The sequence below is a fragment of the Colletotrichum jinshuiense genome, chromosome 4, assembly GCF_051148585.1.
Source record: "Colletotrichum jinshuiense chromosome 4, complete sequence".
NCBI lineage: Eukaryota > Fungi > Ascomycota > Sordariomycetes > Glomerellales > Glomerellaceae > Colletotrichum > Colletotrichum jinshuiense.
In genome coordinates, this window is record NC_139311.1 from 3993422 (window position 1) to 4004945 (window position 11524).

General features: G+C 55.5%; 1 protein-coding gene across 1 annotated transcript; it reads right to left on the reverse strand.

The window, feature by feature from the left end:
• Positions 1-1071: 1071 nt before the first annotated feature.
• On the reverse strand, positions 1072-4265 carry EsH8_IV_000994 (Zn(II)2Cys6 transcription factor; the record flags this gene model as incomplete). Its single annotated transcript, XM_083265884.1, has 5 exons — positions 1072-1896; positions 1953-2337; positions 2449-3078; positions 3133-3880; positions 3947-4265. The coding sequence occupies 5 exons, from the start codon at positions 4263-4265 to the stop codon at positions 1072-1074; spliced, it is 2907 nt and encodes a 968-aa protein (XP_083124779.1).
• Positions 4266-11524: the final 7259 nt, after the last annotated feature.

Here is an 11524-nt window from a genome sequence, read left to right on the forward strand (position 1 = left end):
CCGTCCCTGGCACCCCCGGTGCCCCCCTTCGCTCGTCGTCGTTCCCCACCACCGCTCGTGAAGGGAAATAATCGAGAACAACGGCCACCTACCGTGCCTGTCAGGAACATACTGTATAGCTTTTCCCTTTGTAGTGTAGTGTACGAGTTGCGAACCGGTGCCAACAGGGCCTTCGCAACAGCCCCCGGCGTACCACCTATGCATCCATCTACTAATCAGGGTGTCAGGATAGAAAATCAAAAGTCGAGACAGCCAAAACCGACTATTCCCTCCTCTCACATCAGCCCCGTCGTTCCTTCCTTCCCATATGACTCTTCCAAGACTTCAAGCATGCCCCCCGCCCGTCCAACCGAGCCGTTCTGTGAAGTGCTGTAAGCCTTGGTGGGGTATGTGCTGCGGTGCGCCGTCGTCGCCCCGCAGCCCGTCAATCGCACCATGCCTTACGGATACCAACCCTCGCCCTGCCCTCCCTGTCGCCCGGTCCTGCACGGCGATGCGATGCGCTGCAATGCACTGCAAGCTGCACTCCATTCGATGGCGGCTGCACCACCTTTGGGGGTCGTTTGTGTTGCAGGTGGGCGTTAGCACCGTGGTCCCTGAGCACTTTTGTAGTGCATTCATTTATGCCAACTCCACTCGCGCACCCCATGTCCATGAGATATGTTGACAAGTCTAGTGTATATCCAATTGCTATGATAAATGCAATGACAGCTACATACAGTGTGTACACATGTTCGTAAGTGCATCGGCATGTGCGGACGCAGCTTCCACATGTCCTCTGTCAAGTGTCATCGGGCCATGCCTCGACGGCTCATGAATGGAAGAAGCGCCGCAACATGTGTAAGCCTCGACTCCCTCGAGGCATCCCCATCGCTACCGTCTCTCTGTGTGTGATACATGCCCTCCACCTCCTGCCATGCGAACTTGACCAAAACCATCTCAAGTATGACCGGAACGCCTAAACCGATACGGCCGTCTCTTCATTTGTCTTATTCCACCCCAAAAAAATGTCGCACCCTGAACTTGCAGGGCTCCAAATAAATGCTGGGTATCACTTGAAGCGAAATGTGCCTATAGGCCCTGATATCCGTTCCTGGCGAGCAATCCTGCCCAGTTGCCTTGGTAGCCTGTCTCTGCGAGCATCCTGTCCAGTTCTCCAGGCCTTTGCTGCATGTGTGCACGTCTTGCCTGTTCGAGCCTGGCTGCGTCGGGCATGCCTGAGTATCCCGAGTGCTGGTAAATGCTGGACAGGTCGAATCCTGATTGGTGTTGGTGTTGCTGCTGCTGTCCTTGCCCTTGCAAGAAGTACGCAGGTGACTGGCCAAGGAGCTGGGTGTCGATGTCGTCGAATGCACCGGGCATCATGAACGTAGACGCATCTTGCGGGCCGCTGACATTGTTCGGCCCGGGTCCCTTTTGGAATCCCAGTTCCATCATGGGTTGATTGGGGTAAGCGAATGGATCTTCTGATGGGAACATCAGTGAGTCAAGTTTGCTGATATGATTCATGTTATGTGGTGGCGGGAAGCCTTGTGGGCGTTGATTGGAGCTTGCCGTCGTGCTCACGGAATCGGGTGTAGCCCGTGACGACATGTCCATGCCCAACAAGTCCTGGATGTTGTTTGCAAGTGTAGCATCCTGGTATCCCGCCTCGGATATAGGTACGCCATCGAACGAAGTGCGCATCGATGGTTGGGGCATCCGTCCATTAGCCATTGTCACGCTTGGCGGCCGGCTTAATTCCTCGGATCGGCGTTGGCCGATGCCCGGCTGCAGGGCCGGATGCCCGTGAACAGGCACCGAGCTTGCCTTCTGCCCAGGTGCTGATCGTTTCTTCGTCGGGATCGGCCGAGCCTTGGCTTCTTGGAGCCTCTCGGGCAATTGTTCGAACAAGATCTACATACTTTAGTTAGTACACATTGCCAAGGAGCCGTTTTCAGAGGATGACTTACGTTAAGGGCCTCGGTCACCCTGTCGGCGGCCTGGCTCTTGGACTGCAGTTTTGCGACCATATCTCTGCCTGCGATGGCATCTTCCAGTACCTCCGCGGAGCCGATCTTCTCCGGGTTCTCAATGGAATAAAAGACGAGGGAAAGGATGGCGAAGAATTCGGTGAAGAGCATGAACCAGTATGGCCCAGCCAGAACGTTCTGCTTACGAATTTCGATGCCAATATGGATAATGTTACGCGAAACGCTGATGCCGGCCGCGGCACAAGCATATGAAAGTTCGTCGACATTCTTTCCCATACTCAGGCGAGGTGATACGTAGTGCAAGAATGGGCGGTAGAGGACGAGCTGCACATGGGCGTAGGCGAATCTGAGCAGGTGGCGCACGCTGCCGTTTTGGTTAGCTTTGCGCACAACTAGAAAATTAACTGGGCGGGGCCAAGGCTCTCCGGGGATTCTCCAGAAGCACCTTGATATGTTGGGCAGGGGACCGACTCACCGAATCACCTCGACTGGGCCATCAGGTCTAGGCCGCCATTGGGCGGGTAAGACTTCGTACCATTCCTGCAGCTCCGTCTCGATCCGTTTGATATTGGCGTAGCTGATTAGGTATGTCGCTCCTGGCTTGTCCCCCTTCATGACACTCTGGCCGAGCCCCTTTAAGGGGTAGACAAACTTGAGAATCTTGGCCAAGATCTCCATCAAGCGGGTATGTGCGTTGAAGGCCTCGAAAAACGAGAAAGTTCCTGGTGGCGGTGTGAGGATGCCGTCGTTCGTAATATATTCATCGTCAATTTCGCTGGGGTACGGCTGGTCAATGTCTTCCGCATTGAGCATCAACGGGAACCCAAGCATAGCCGAAACGTATATGTCCATCTGCCGAATCACCCAAAACACTCGCTTCCTCACCTCTTGCTCAATGATGGAAATCTGCTCGTGCTTCAAGTATCTGTGCAGACCTATGCGGAGGGCTGACCGAAGTGCAATCCCCACAAAAGCATAACATCCGCTCAGATTCGAGGTTGCTTGCAGGAACAGAATCATAAAGAGCAGGGCTTGGAGCGACGTCAGGTCCCGGCATTCAGTAATGTCTTGCAAGATGCGCCTCGCGGTATCATAGTACTTCATCCTGTGTCTGGTGTTAGCGCAGATGTTCAGAAGCTTGGTGCTCTTGCAGACGTACCCCTCGTCCACAGACTGCTTGTAGGCCACAGGAGGGGCGTTCTCGTCTAGGTTGGTGTACATGCAACCCAGAGCCATGACGGCATACAGAAGACCCAGAAACCTGTGTTCTTCCTTGGTGTAGTCGTCGTAAGACTTTTCGTAGACCCGATCAAACATTTCGTAAAAGGTCGGAACGTGAACTATGCGAATTAGACACGTTGCGCAGGTGAGTGAATAATAGCAGAGGTTCCTGGCCACCTCTTTCGGGGGAAGTTCAGGGGCACTGGACATGGTCGAGTCGAAGGGTGAGCTGCCAGCGGAGGCCGGAGAGTCCAAGTTGATGAGACCTGCAGGTCTCTCTGGCCGCGGCAAGAACGGTACTTTGGTAACCGGTCCCATCATGCCTCTGAAATGTTCCTTCATACGCCGCAAAAATACGGCACCAGACGAAACGCCGTGGAAGTCCCACCCGCCCTTGTCGTCCAAGTCCAGCTGGCCAATAGACTCGATCATGGACAGGAGCTGAGCGTCCTCCTTCTCGGGGCTCATGAACGGATCCTGCCTCAGCTTGGATGTGTGGGCTCTGGCATGCTCTCGACTGCGGAATTCTTGCTGGACGGCAGGATCTAATGTTGGATCCGCCAAGTCAACGTCTGGGATAAACTTGCGCAACAGAGTTTCGGCGCGTTGCAGGCGGCTCTCCAACGCCTCAATGTACTGGGGAGCAGGGTTCCTCCGCCGGTTGGAGGGCTTGTCATATGTGCATTCTGGTGAGTTGGTCAGTATAAGTAGCCGCGGGGAAAGCAAGCAGAAAAGGATTGGGGTGTGCCAACCATAGCTATAAACGGAGCAGTGCGTGCAGGGCTGCTTGCCATCGCACTTGATTTTTTTGCGTCTGCACTCGTCGCACGCCCGGGTTACACGACGACGCTTCTGCACAGGGGCGTTGGACGCGTCGCCCGGCCCGCTGGTCTTTTCGTCCAAGTCGGAGCCGGAATGCGCGCTGCCGCTGGGAGAGGGCGGTTCTTTGACCGGCCAGCCATTGGCAGAAGGCGCCATAGACTCGTTGTCCGAAATGTTGGGAGAGACGCCAGAAGCTTGCGATTCCGGGGGTGAGTTGTCCATCTTGACAGGTCGGGACGGGGGGCTCATTTTGCCGTCGAGCAGAGAGTCGAACAGCTCGAGTAAAAAACTAGGGGGGATCAACGGGTGATGTGTAAAGATGGTGGTGGAGGTGGTGGAAGTGGTTATAATGGCTCGATCGAGCACGCGGTTCCCGGTGTAAGTGCAGTTATGGTGGACGAGATCTTCGCATATTTGTTTGTACAAGGGTAGTGTCCGATAAGCCAACCCGATTTGCTAGGAACGGCTTTCGGACTGATCAATCTTGAGCACGAAAAGAACGAAACGTGTGCCAAGACTTCGCGGGGGATAGAAGGAAGATAAGTTTAAACAAAACGGAGGAGCAGAGAGGAGCCGGGAGATCTTTTCCCTCTTGCTGGGCTCGTCTGGGCAGCTGGGGGGGTGGAAGGCCCTTGTTTAAGGCCGAGCAGGGTGCGGTGCAGGGCAGGTGTAAGTCGCGCGGAAGCTGAGCGCGAGATGGATTACGTAGCGGGTAGGTAGCGTCTCGGCCGGGGTTGGTTGAGACAACAGAGTACACGACTCGAGGGTGTGGAGAATACGGTCCCGCACGGTGCAGTCCCAGTAGCGTGGTCGAATAGTGCAGATACGTATATCACACGGGGCAAGGACACGATCTGGCGGTAGCGGGTAGGGGGCCCTGATTGTGATGATGCTGGTACTGGCGCTGCTCCGCGGCAGGGTAGGGGAAGGGGAGGGGGGGGGGGGGTGTGTGTCCTGGCGAGGTCGACCAGCGGCAGGTAGGGTAACGGATAGGGACAAGAAGAGAGGGAATGGAGACAATACGAAACCGTCGCAAAAGGGGGATGGGGAAGCTAGGACGAAAAGGCGATAGGGATCGGTGCGAGGGTTGGGTAGCGGAGGGGGGAGAGGGGCAGAGGAACGAAGAGCAGGGGCGGCGTAAGGCAGACTAAGTAGGCATACAAGCCAAGATGAATTAAGGTAAGGCGAGCATAGCAGAGCGGCCATTTGTCGTGGCACTCGTGCCTCTTGGAGGGGGGTGGGCGGAAGCGCGAGAGGGACAAGACTTTCAAGACTGGGAACTGGGAGGAGGAGGAGCGCGACAGCCCAGAGTCCCAAGAATGGTCCCGCCGAAGGGGGGGGGCGGTTTTTGCAGGGGAGTTGAAGGCAGGGTGATGAAAGCTCGGTCGAGGCGACCGCGGTGAGAGATGCACGGCAGTTATTGGTCTGCGATGAGATGGCGGCAACAGAGATGCGCAACGAGATCAAGCCCCCAGCAAGGTATCCGAGTCAAAGGGTGTAGTGAGCGACTAAGAGGCATCCATACGTATCACCCAAGGCCGTAAAGCCATGTCTAAGGGTCAATGGGCGTGTGAATGAACGAGTGAGCGTACTACTATGGTATGCAGTATGCTAGGTGGGTGTATGTATGTAGTGCATGTACCTTTCCGCTGGGAGGAGTGGGAGGAACGAGGATCCTGTGTGTGGGATGTACGTACTTGAATGTGCGGAAAGCCAAGACAAAACAAAACGGACGAAGAAGCTCGAGGTGCAAGACCCTAGACCTGACACCTGTTGCTGGCGCTGGGACTGGGACTTGGACTTTTGACTTGGCCCAGAAAGGGGGATCCTGACAGCACAAGCACCAGATAGGTAAGAGCGGGCCGAACTGCAGGCAAGGAAATACTCTCAACTCCGGCTCGGTGGTCGGCGATGACATGAGCTCCGGGCTCGAGGGGGAATGCTTGTTCCCGTGTTAAAAGCGACCCAACCTAGTGCCGACAATGACGAGATCGGAGTAGCTGGGGCTTCTATCTTAAGCAACTCGAGCTAGGCGATCTTGAGTTACGGTAGGCTGTATTAGTGTCGTTTGGTTCGGGTAATGTCAATGGGAATGAAATGGGTGGTTCTTTTGCAAATGCGCCAAACGGTGTGAGACTCGAAAGTGGGCGCAGCTGGCTTGACGGACACATGGGTGACTGATGAGGTATCTGCAAGGCAAAGGTAATCGTGATGATGACAATCTGCCGGCTCAAGCAGGGACCAGCACCAGCACCGGCACCGGCGGGGCCAGTCGATACCCGGCCCAAGTCCAAGTATTAGTAATAGGGCGCAAGCTGGTACGTGTGTTGCAGTTGCGGGCAGCCCAGACAGTTAGATGTGAGGTGAGAGGGATCGCGGTGTGCGGGTCGTCTCAATGCTGGCGACACAGTACGGGTAAAAATTTGCCTCTAATGATGCCGCGCGGGAAGACCTCCCACCCTTGTTTATTTTATTTTATTCAGCGAGTAACCATCATCTTGATGATGAGACAATAAACCGCGAGTCGGGGCGAGTTGAGTACGCAGCAATCGAACGGGCATCTTTTGGGCCCCTGGTTGGATTGACTCAAAGAGGTAGAAAAGAAAAAGCGGGGAATTCTCGGGATAGGAATGCTACCCATTTTTGTTCAACGGAGACGTATTTTGGCTTGTCGCCACGGCCGCCGAGCAGCACCGATGAGAGGGAGGGGGACATATGAGTGTGTCCACTTCACAGAACGGGTACTACTGCATAGAATCTATGTCAGTCAGTTGCAAGGTCATGCTTGATGCTTGGTGGTTGGTCTTGGTGTTGTGTTGTTGTGGATTGCAGAGAGAAAAACCATGCGGCGCCAGCGGCGTTCGTGCATGCGTTTGGATGCAAGGTGGAACCGGGGGTACGTATGCCTTTTTACCCTTTGTGTATCTTGGGACTCTGTGCATCCTGTTCGAGGCCAACCGTTGGCTTGAATTTGCATGCCATTCGGTCCCGCGCCGCACAGCAGACCGCCACGGAATTAATCATCCCGCCGGCCTCGTCCGGTAGCTCCATCACGTCCAGCCTCCAGGATTGACGGTCCCCAAAGATGGTTTTAGGTCGCTTAGTATCCTTGTGTAAGGGCGCTTCCTCTTGCCCCCGTCGAATGGGAATAAGTGCCTCAAAGGACAGGGTCAGCAGGACGGTGGGAAAAGTCAGCTTCTCAGTCAACGCTGACTATTGAACCTACACACCAAGAATCTGGGTCCTCGGGCGATGGAACACGCGGAATCCAATTGGATCGGAGTTGGTTCCCAGGTGCCCCCCCGTTTAACGCCCAGCCAGGGGCCCTCCCTTATGCAAAGCAGGCACAACTGCAATCAGCCAGCACAGCGGAAGGAAAGGGAAAAAAAACCTAAAGGTGTCGGAGTGAGATGATGGTTTGAAGGTCAAATTCCTGCCAACCCCTACACCTTGAAGTTTGTCGGTGCTAGTGCTCATCAAAACAGTCAGTCCTGAAGCCAGCTGAAGAAGCCATGGCAGGCCCAGTTTCCAAATGTAGGGGCAAAGCCTGCTGCCCCAAACGGTCTGTGATGCTACTGAATAGTTTAGGCCTGCTTCCACGCCCGGGAGCTTTCGGGTTTTGGCCCATCCCATGCATCACCAGCGTATTGTCTCTGTCATCAATGTCATCAAATGACCAGTTACTCCCAGTCATCTTAGCGATAACACGACGACAGCCTCAATTTGTGATTGCCTTTTCATATGCGACCAATTCCCCCTCCGCCCACACCCCCAAGTCGACACAGACATCTCCCCCAAGGGCCCAATGCGTCGTTTGTTGCTTGTGTCGCGATGGTGGAGAGGGGAGGGCCTGTACGCCATCGTAGTTTAGACCAGACCACCCACTACTGGGTCGATGAGTCGAACATGAGGTAGGGGGCGGGGAAAACAAGGTAAAGGAAGGGGGCCAAGGGGGCCAAGAAAAGGCGACGACGACGACGGCCATGGCCGACGCCTTGGCCGTGAGAGGACGAGCGGGCTTGCATTGGCAATAAAGCGGCACGTTGGGTTTGTGTGGGCAAGTTGGCTCACCCCCTCCCCCTGGGAATCTGGGAGGGCTATCGCAAGCATTTTGGGGGTGGTCCTCTCCCCCCTCTCCAAAGTGGCCGTGGGCGCTTGGCTCGCAGGCTGATGTACCATCTGGCATGGCATCGTGAGAGGCTCCCCGTCGGCAAATGCAGAGTGGTGGGATAGAAGACGCATAGAATGTTCGAAAGGTCTTCGTTTGTGGATTACCGTCGCATGGCGGACGGGACGTTGTCAAATGGTCCGCCCTACAGAGGAACAGGGCCTAGGGCTGAGGAGAAGGTGAGGTTCTGAAGTCTTGGCATCCGTCATTGGGGACGTGTCTCTGGTGGGATTTGACGACAAATTTTCTCTTTTCGCTAGAGAGCTGCTCTCAGATTGGCGTGATTGACGGGAGAGACCTGAGTCCCTGGGGTTTGGACGGGGGTGGTAAGGGGAGGGGAACCACACCGCATCGCACCCGCGGACCACCTCCCTCAGCCAGTTTCTCAGCCCAGCCCAAGCCCAGCACAGGACGGCGCCCACTCCCACTCCCACCAAACGCGTCAGCCCAAGAGCGGGGAGGGGGAACGCAAGAGCTTCCTGGGTCCTGAAGTCTTGGCACGCTCGATTTCCTTCGTTTGCCAAGACTTCCACCCCGCCCCTTCGCGCTTGCGCTTGTCTTGACAACATGCATCGGATTACTGAGAGCCTCAGCTGGATGTCGAGAGTTCTAGATACGCCCAATTGCCTGCCTTTTTTTGGCGGTTTTTTTGCCTGCAAAACCGATCAAGAAGCGTACCGGTCGGCCGCGGACGTCGGCTTACACACCCCCAGGAGTGGACGGATGCCAGAAAATCAAGGAAGCGGCCACGTTACCTTCGTGCTCTCGCGCCCTTTGCCCGCCATCGTTATTTCCGCAGAATTCGTCGAAAAAAGGACAGAGACTCAATGCATGTGTCAGCCACTAGCAGGGCGGGAAATGCTGTTATTGTGGGTCGCACTGTACAGCCAGGTCACAGTGTGAGCGAGCCGAGTGAGGAAAGGTAAGGATGCTTTGAGATGGGGGCAGACCGACGTCGCTAAGCTCCCCAGGTACATACATACATACATACGTACCTTCCACCTGGAACCCACAGGGCAAGGAAGGCGGCGATGTGGTGCAGGTCAGGTTAGGTACCTTTCAGATGTACCTGGACCACTCGTCTTTTTTGGCTTCGCCTCGATTGGATTGCGTCCGTTATCTTGCTCCTGCCTCCCCGGTGTCTGATGTGTCGGAGGGGTCATCCGGTGTTCAGCGCAGGGGAGGCCCATCCGACCTGACCGCAACGCCGCACCTGTCCCTGCTGAGCAGGAGTGGCGCGACAGCGACAGTAGCAGCAACAGCGACGGTGCCCACAGCGCCCGTGCAGCGAAAACAACCCCAACAGGTGTTCCTTTCATACATGCGGACATTCCAACGTCCACCAGCGTCTCCAGCGTCGCTGGATACTTCTTGTGATATGCCATGGATTGGGTACGACCATGACTCTCTCTCGCTTTTAGTCCACCTTGCTCTCGCATCCGCAACCCGCCTCTCACACAATCTTTCCGCTCATGATCCGCTATGTTAGAACCCATAACCTGACATGCCCGGGCAATCGTTCACCCTACCGCGCTCAATTCCAGGGCCCTGACCTTGCTCCAGGCCCTCCTGGCCCTGCCCGACCTTAAGCCCGAAGCTGGCCATTGCACCACACGTGTAGTGGTGCCCTGAAAGCCGAGCTTCTCGGCCTGCCAAACTTTTCCCCGACGGCTCAACTTCTCTTCCATACCGATCCGGCGCGAATCAGGGCTGCCGTCAATCAATTAAATCATACACTGGAAACTGCAGCTGAATCCGAGACTGGCCAGCAGGGATCTTTTGCTTTCCCCAGTTCCGGCAGCCGGGACCAGTCAGGCCAAGCGCTCCCCGTCACTGGAAACCGTTGTCAGACCAGTCGAGAGATTGAGACGGGTCTGGCAGCAACAAAAACCGTGTGAGCACCATAGAACATGGACGCGTCAGATGCGCAGGCCAAGATGCGGTCGCGCGCCTTGGAAATGCGTGTCCTGCAGCGAGCGCAATCATCGCCTAGAAAGAGACACCCAACACTCAGGTCAACTTCCTCCGGCCTGCTGGAACAGACCCTCGGTCAACTACCGACCCCTGTGACTGACATTACATGATGGTGCATAGGTACTTACCGAGCACACCTCCTGGGCATGCCTTGCTGCACACTTGCTCACTGCCTGTCCGCATGCCGCTGGCATTTTGAATTTGGGCTCTGCTCGCAGCCCCAGCCCCGATGCTGGCCCTGGTCCATGCCGGTGGTCCTGATTCAACTGACCCAATCCTGATGCTGCCTTGATGGCCCGTCAGAAGCACTTTCTCCGTCAACCAACCCTGTTTACGCTTGGTCATCAAACGAATCAGTGCACGAACAGGCCCAGGGTGCAAACAGAGAACGGTGTGCGGCGCCTGCTCCCGCGAACTTACAGGAATACGAAGCCCAGGAGACTCCAAGTTCCTCTAGCTGTTGCAACTTTGAAGCAAGGCCTTCGTGTGCGATCGGCTTCTTGGATTCGTCAGTTTCCACTATCAAGGTTGCATACACTACTTCTACTCAGCAAGTGCCCTGCATGCACTATTTGTGTATATGAGCAATTCGCAATATGAAGGTGCACAACTGTGCACTTTCGGCCTGTCGTGTTGCCGGTTTGTGTATACTATCCCAGTAGTGAGGGATTACGGTAGCAGGCGGACAGCATATACAGAGACGCTCAGTCTGCCTAATCGCCAAGACCACATACCGTATTCCTGGTGATCGACCGACCGACGCATGGTTGACAACCATCGGCACAAAGACACGCAACTAGATCGGCGTTGCCAAATGTGACACTCCCATTCCGCTCCCTCTATCCCCTATCGCTGCTGCCTGCTACGTTGGAGTTGCGGTACCACTTTAATTCAAAGGGTCTTATCAGAGGCATACCACTGACACTGCTTAAGTGAGTGAGGTGAGCGACGGCGCCAGTGCTTTGCCAGTTCCTTACTCCATACCACACAGTACTACTTCCCTTTTTACGAGTATTCAGTTACCCCGCAGGAAAAAACAAACCCCTTCCAAGGTGAGTTACCGCACTCACCACACCCCCCGTTCCTCATTCTCATTCTCATTCGCTGCAAGCCCCAAATTCTTGCCTGCCTTCCGCTAGAGCGCACCATCCCTCCTCACTCTCATCACGCCCAACCCATCCATCTCTCCTGGCCCCCATCACATTCATCTGTAGCCAGCGTGTACTTAGTGCGACACTGACGACAGGGTCCTTTTTTCATTCCCTCTCTCTTCTGCAGCTCCCCGAGTCACACACGAGACGACGCAGAAGCGGCAATTTCCACGAGGTAAGTAACGCCTTCCGCTTTCTATGGGCTTCCTTCCGCC